This window comes from Amblyomma mixtum, chromosome 8, assembly GCF_055824585.1.
Source record: "Amblyomma mixtum isolate Tamu chromosome 8, ASM5582458v1, whole genome shotgun sequence".
NCBI lineage: Eukaryota > Metazoa > Arthropoda > Arachnida > Ixodida > Ixodidae > Amblyomma > Amblyomma mixtum.
In genome coordinates, this window is record NC_143019.1 from 114,209,652 (window position 1) to 114,217,277 (window position 7,626).

Genomic DNA, 7,626 nt, shown 5'->3' on the forward strand with positions numbered 1-7,626 from the left:
CCAGTCGCTTCAAGTACGACGGCCTTGCTGATCCATACACTATGCTGCCATAATCTAAAACGGAACGTACTACAGAGCGATAAATCTGTAAAAGGCATACCCGATCAGAACCCCAGTGTTTGCGTGAAAGGACTTTAAGTATGTTCAGTGATAGCGACGCTTTCTTCTTTAGTGCGTTTATGTGAGGCAGGAAAGTAAGCTTTTTATCGAAGGTGATGCCTAGAAATTTGTGTTCCTTTTTTAAAGGCAGTGTGGTTTGGTTTAGGTGTAATGTGGGATCTGTGTGCAAGCCTCGTTTGAGTGAAAAAAGTAAGGCTACTGTTTTCTGTGGTGAGAACTGGAAACCATTCTTTTCTGCCCATGTTGCCAGTTTGTTGATTGTAAGTTGTACTTGTCTTTCACATGTACATATATTGGAAGATGTGCACGCTATCTGAAGATCGTCGACATAGACTGAATATGTTATGGAGCTTGGTATAATTTTGTTAAGAGAATTCATTTTTACAATAAAAAGAGTTGTGCTTAAAATACACCCTTGAGGCACTCCATTTTCCTGAATAAAATCCCTTGAAAGGGTTGAGCCTAGACGGACATTAAATGAACGGTTAGATAAAAAGTCTTTAATGGAGTTCAGCATTCTGCCACGGATGCCAAGTTCAGCTAAGTCCTGGAGGATCCCGAACCTCCAGGTAGTATCATATGCTTTTTCTAAATCAAAAAAGACGCTAAGACAGTGTTGCTTGTGTATAAAAGCTTCTCTGACCGTATTTTCAAGGCGGACTAGGTGGTCTGTAGTGCAGCATCCCTTTTTAAATCCACACTGATGGATATCAAGAAGTTCACCAGATTGAAGAACAAAGGTTAGTCTTATATTTAGGACACTTTCGAAGGATTTGTCAAGGCAACTAGTCAGGGCTATGGGTCTATAACTGCTAGGAGAAGTTGGGGGTTTACTAGGCTTAAGAAGCGGTACAATAATAGCTTTCTTCCAGACTTCCGGTATTTTCCCAGACATGAATATTGTGTTAAAGAATCTTAAAAGTGCGTTCACGGCTGGCTCGGAAAGATGCGCAAGCATTTCATAGTGTATTTCGTCGGGTCCTGGAGCAGTTTTTTTGCCGGCAGATAGTACTTTATTGATTTCTTGGAGGGTAATTAGACAATTGTATTTTTCATTTGTGCCTCCACTTGTTGGGAGCCTCTGTTTTTCAGCTGTGTTTTTGTATTTTAAAAAAGACTGTGTATAGTGTGATGAACTTGAAACTGCTGCGAAATGTTCCCCCAATATGTCTGCCTGTTCCCCTATGCTTGTTTGTGTGCCAGGTGTTGTCAATAAAGGAATTGTGAACGGTGAAAAATTTCCATTCAATTTTCGCACATGTTCCCACATTTTTTTAGATGTGGTGTGACTGTTTATAGAAGAGACGTAAGTTTGCCATGATTTTTTCTCGGCACTACGACGGACGTACCGAGCTTTAGCTCTTGCTTTTTTTAAATTTATGAGATTCTCATGAGTCGGATACCTGCGAAATTTACCCCAAGCCCTGTTTTGTAATTTTTTTGCTTCCTTGCAGTCTTTTGTCCACCATATTTTATGATTTTGTTGCACCACTCCTGATGACTGTGGAATAGCTGTGAGTGCGGCAGTTATGATACAATTAGTGAACTTTTCATTTATCTGGTCGATGGAGAGATTATCTAAAAGTATGTTTTCTAAATTTGCCTTTTCTTTAAAAAGTGACCAGTCGGCGAGGTGAAGCTTCCAGCGCCGTGGCCTTGTGGGGATTATTTCCGGTGGGGATGCTAAAGTGATTAGTATAGGGAGGTGGTCACTGCCATATGGGTTGTCAATGATATCCCATTTAAAATCATTAAAAACAGAAGGTGAGCTAAATGACAAGTCTAAAAAGGACATTTTCCCCGAGGTAGGGGAGCAGTAGGTGGCTTTTCCTGTATTTAAAAGACATACATTGTTTGTGATGATAAAATCTTCGATTATTTGACCCTTAGAGTCACAGCGCTCGCTTCCCCAAAAAGGGGAGTGAACGTTGAAGTCCCCAACTACTAGATACGGTTCTGGAAGTTCATTGATCAGTTCTTGTAAATCGTGGACTGTTAATGTAAAATGTGGAGGAATATATACAGAACAGATAGAAATTGTTTTATGGCTGACGACACTGACCGCAACGGCTTCAAGTTTTGTTTTGAGTGTGATTTCTCGAGCAGGGACGCCGCTTTGCACGACAATCGCAACGCCTCCAGATAGTCTATTTGCGTGCTCACGATCGTGTCTAAAAGTTTTATAATGTTTCAGGATATTTGTATGTTGTGGACCTAGATTTGTTTCTTGAAGACATAAGACTACGGGCGAGATTGACCCTAGGATATCTTTTATGTCATTGTAGTTCCTCAACATTCCTCTACAGTTCCACTGAACTAGAAAAGCCATATTTATGTTTGGGATAGGAACGATTGGGAGTTTACTTATTTTCTGGGGCCGTTATAGTGGCCCTGCCTTTTTTCCGCTCAAGAGAGCTGTTTCGCCGCTCTAAAGCAGGCGGACTGTGGGATACGTCCATCACCTCGTGACAGGTGCTGGACGACCGCGGGGAAGCCGCGCGTGTGTGAGTGTCAGGTCTCCCCCGACGGGGGGAGGTCCTGCGGGATGTCAACCCATGGGCCGGCACTCCCTGGCTTGGAGTTGGCAGAGCAGCTTTCGCTGTTCCTGCCTGGGGCGTGGGTGGCCCTGCTACAGGCACAGTGACACTGGCCTCGGCAGGTGCCGGAGTGCTGTGTGGTGCTACGCCCCTGCGCACCACATCAGCGAAGTTTGGTTTTGCTGAGAAGGAGAATGTATTTGTAACTGCAAAACGCCTTCTGGCTTCTTTAAATGAAATGTTTTCTTTTGTCTTTATGGTAATGATTTCTTTCTCTTTTTTCCAGGACGGACACGCCCTGGAGTACGCAGCATGGTCTCCTTCGCAATTTGCGCAGCGTAGTGCTGCGTCACATTCCTCAGACTGGTGGTCTTTTGATGCGCATTTCGCGCAGGTTTTGCGGCCGCGGCAGCTCTGCGAGCCATGGCCAAACTTCTGGCAATTGAAACAGCGACGGGGGTTGGGTATGTAGTGTCTTACGTTGACTTTCAGGTACCCTACTTCGATTGTTTCGGGTAAGCTGCTGGTGTTAAATGTAAGGACCATGTGTTTGGTGTCTATTTCCTTGTTATCTTTGCGGATTTCGATCCTGTGGACGTCTATTACATTTTGTTCGGATAGTCCTTGAAGCATTTCAGTTTCTGTTAGGTGGATAAAGTCAGCTTCGGAGATAACGCCTTTGACTGAGTTGAGGGATCGGTGGGGAGTCACGGAGACAGAGATGTCCCCTATGGAATCGATGTTTGCAAGTTTCGAGCACTGGATGCTCTCGCGTAGTTCGAGGAGTAGGTCGCCGCTTGACATTTTGGATACCTTGTAGCCAGGCCCTAAGGTATCTGTTAGGCATTTGGTGACAAGAAATGGGGATATGATTCGGGCTTGCTTTTGTTCACAGTTGCTGTGTATAACATGAAACTTAGTGAAAGTTGGTTTCTTTTTCATGAAAAAGTCTGATGCTTCGTTCCGCACTCTTTTAAGAGAGCGATCGGGTTTGGAAAGGGGGGGAGCCATAAAAAATTGATGTTTTTCGGTCATGGTGCCAGCCACCCACCATGGAGTCCAACAAGGGGACGCGACAGGAACTTGAAAGAAAGTCCTGCCCACGCCAGCTGTACACCTTAACTATAACCTAATATGACTCAACTCAGGGTAGTTGGTCACACACGGTTAACCCTCGCCGCCAGGAAAAAGAGGAAAAACCGAAGAAGAGAGGAGGATACAGGAGAGTTGTAAGAAAGGAGATAGGAAAGTGAAAGATGGAGAGGAGAACAGGAAAAGGCGACTGCCGATTTCCCCCGGTCGGGTCAGGCCGGAGGTGCCGTCTACAGGAAGCTGGGGCCAAAGTGGTGTGTTGCCTCCGCCGAGGGGCCTTAAAGGTCCAAACGCTCGGCATCGACTCAACCACCAGGATCCCCTTTTCCCCGGACACGGCGATGCCACGCACGGCTAAGCGCGGATGCTCGGGTCCGTGGTGACGCATTGTTCACCATCATCCCCTGCGGGGATGTCCCTGCGGATGCTCGGGTTAACCCCGTGGTGTCGCCACTCACCAACGTCTGCATGCTGCAGACGCCTCCCTGCGGGGAGGCGTCGTTTGGCTGCTTTGATGCCATGCAGAGAGGCTGGCAACTTTGACGACCCAATCCGCGCTAAGGTTCAAACTTCTGTGCACGAGGGTGACACAGCAGGATGCGCCTTGAGCACTGCAAGACCCAGTGCTGCCAAGCGACGCAGACGCTGTCACATAGCATCAGCTTCGAGCTGCAAGAATGGCCAAACTAACGTTTAAGGCAATCAAAATGCCCAAAAAGCGGAGTGGTCTGTGCAGGGAAGAGAGAGGAGCAGATGGAACCACTGACACCTGGTCGAACAGTACCCAGTGCGGGCATCATGAACATTCAGAGGCAAGATTTTTAAAGCTGGTAATCTTGGCCATGGGCTGCAAACACATTATCTGGTGAGGGCGGCAGCAAGATTTGTCTGAATGGCACGTTTGATAATTTTACTACCTTTAAGGAGTGCTTAGATGCCTGGTGTTAGGAGGAAAAGCACGTCCTTCAAGTCAGCAGGTCTAACAAAAACCCATTCGATGCAGAATCTAAAGAGCATGAGTTCTTGAGGATTACTTATCGTTGCACTCATGATGGTACTGCTAGGATACGCAGAACTGGAAAGTGCCCGAAGCAGTCATACAATGGTATTGGATGTGAAATGTTTCTTTCACTGGCTCTGTGCAAGGCACCATCTCTGCACTACAAAAATTACTCAGCTGAAAACTGAGCACAATGGTCATTACAATCTTTATCCAAGCCAAAGACTTCTGAACAGTACTGAAAAGCTGAACTCGTTGATTTAGTTAAATGCAATGTTTCTCCAAAAAAGTTCAAGAAAATGGCCCAACAGATAACAGCCGAACTGTAACTACAAAAGATGCGTACAATCTGAAAAAAATGTACTGTGTGCAAGTTCAGAACCAGGAGGCCCAAGAAAAAATGCTAGTTCAACAGGTAGAAAGCTTAACTGAGAGAAATTCAAATTGGGTTATTCATTATGCAAAACATCAGAACCACAAGGTGCAGTCTGTCTTGTTCCAAACAAATGAGATGTGTGAAATGCTTGAAAAATATCCTGAAATATATTTGTAGATGGGACATATAAAGTTAATATCGAAGGTTATGTTCTGTACTCAGTCCTCATTGAAGATGGCCGTGGGCGGTGTGTCCGCTATGCATTTGTACAAAATGAAACTGCTGGAATCATCCGAGGCATGTTTGAAAAGTTTGCAGATTTTAATCCATACGTTGCAGCAGCCTGTAAGGTGGTGATGATAAAGACATGAATGAGTTGCGTATCCTTAGCAGTCTTCTCCCAAAGAGTCAAATTTTACTATGCACATGGCACGTGCTTAACTGCTTCTGTAGAAACATTGATGAGAAGGCAAAGGGGCAAAGAAAATTACTAATTCCGCTTGTAAAAGCATTACTTTACTCTAAAACCAATCAGAAGTACTCTGACAGGCTGAATTCTCTTTGTAATGCAGCTCCTGCTGGATTCCTTTCCTATCACACGCAGCAGTGGGACACATGCAGAGATGTGGGTGCATGTTTACAGAAAAAAATCTTCCAACCCTAGGAAATAATAATAACAACCGAACTGGCAGCCATAATGAAAAGCTGAAAAGGTTTCTTTGTCCTAGTATGAGAAAAACAAACGCGAAGCTTCGCGCCAGTGAACGAGCAAGAGAAACCAGTCGCCGGCCGGCGGAGCTTTCGGAGCGGGTCTAAATCGAGGAGGAACCGGGGAGTTTGAACCGACGTGAATCTCGGTCGCACCCTATTTTACTTGAGCAGCAGTAGACGCTGGTCTGTCCCACAATCTTCTATTTTTTCCCCTTACGTAACGCCGTCGCTCCTTCCACTTCTCGGACAAGATGTCGCACACCGTGACGGTGACGAGAATGACGACCACAAGCAGCTCGCCAATGGTGATCAACACGGGATATGCCTGTAATATCCAAGGGGCCCTCAAGATCCTCGAAACAGTATTCGGGGCCATCTGCCTGGGCCTGATGCTGCACTACACCAAGCACGGCAACGTGGACTTGTTCGGCATGCCGGGCCACGAGCTGTACTTCCTCCTGACCGCCTTCGGGTGCCTGCTGTGCACGTTCCTACTGCTCGTCTCCTCGTGCTGGTCCTTCACCTCGTCATCGCTGCTCTCGCGCACCTCCTTCGAGATTCTGTTCCACGTGGTGGCTTGCGCCCTGTACCTGGCGGCGGGGATCACGCTGCTGACCAAAACCCTCGACTACGACCGCCGCTTCCGAGGGGAGGCGTACGACGCACGCATAGCGGCAGCTGTGTTCGGCATCATGAACGGGGCCCTGTACCTGATCGGCGCCATCCTGTCGGTCCGAATCTTCCGGCTGGGCTGACCGCGCTCGGTGTGGCTGGGCCTGGCCCGACTACCACGAGCTTCTGTTGGCTTTGACGTTAAACGCACTAGCCGCTCTCTGTTCACTCATACTCATCTCGGCATCACTGTTGCTCTGTGCCCGCGAGCGTGGTGGAGTTCTTTCGTTGAATGCTTCATGTACCGTTTGTACTTATAGAGCTCATTCTTTGCGCACAAGTTTGTGACGGCACTGTGTAGACTGTAATGTAATGCCCGCGGGCCATTCGGTATCCTTCTTTTTCTTTTTTTTTTCGTCGCGCTTAATGGAGAAGGTTCTTCGGGCTTGCCTCGACGTACTGAGTCGCCCGCGCGCACATCATGCCGTGTTTTGGTAATCACTGCCACATTCAAGATGCGAGCTTTGGTACAAAGAAAAACAGAGAAGTCATTTTCAAGGTAGCTGAGTAAAGTTACGATTTAAAACTACCGATCTTATGGTGCAGTCCAGAGCGACAGAAAATTCTATCTTGTTTTTTTTTTTTTTTTTGCGAGAAACTACATCGTGCCAAATTTGTATGCACCTTTCTCTATGCTAAACACTCAATCAGTAGACATTGTTGTAGATTCAGGCGGTCAGCGACATTCTTTATATGCATTTCAGGAGGCCGAAGGTAGGATGGCCATGGCATAGTAAAGTAATGCGCCAGAAAGGAAACCCTAGTAATACATTGATTCCTACATGATGATGCGCGAGGCGGCAATTGATTCGCGTCTCTTCGGAGAAGCACTGAAGGGTTAAATTTGAGTCACGTGCGGAGGTTGTGTGCGCGGTCACCACCGGTGGCTTTTTTTTTCTCTTGTTCTCTTGTATTGCAGTTAATTTGAATTTATATTCCGTGTGAATGTCACTCACACTCATCAGTTAAAAGTAACCACAGTACCGGTTGTGATGTGTTTGGTGTTGGGACTTCTGGCCTGCTATTTTTTTTTTTGCTCTCTCGGGATTCTTCTGAGCTCATTGTTATTTAGCGTACGTAATAACGCTTCCTTCGAAATCACAGGGCCTTGTTTGGCA

General features: G+C 46.4%; 1 protein-coding gene across 1 annotated transcript; it reads left to right on the forward strand.

The window, feature by feature from the left end:
* The first annotated feature begins 5,863 nt into the window (after window positions 1–5,863).
* On the forward strand, window positions 5,864–7,096 carry LOC149334013 (uncharacterized). Its single transcript, XM_089554988.1, has one exon. The coding sequence runs from the start codon at window positions 6,088–6,090 to the stop codon at window positions 6,589–6,591; it is 504 nt and encodes a 167-aa protein (XP_089411114.1). The 5' UTR covers window positions 5,864–6,087; the 3' UTR covers window positions 6,592–7,096.
* The last annotated feature ends 530 nt before the right edge of the window (window positions 7,097–7,626 follow it).

Coding starts and splice junctions, on each gene's coding strand:
- LOC149334013 (XM_089554988.1), top strand. CDS start 6,088: ATGTCGCACACCGTGACGGTGACGAGAATGACGACCACAAGCAGCTCG.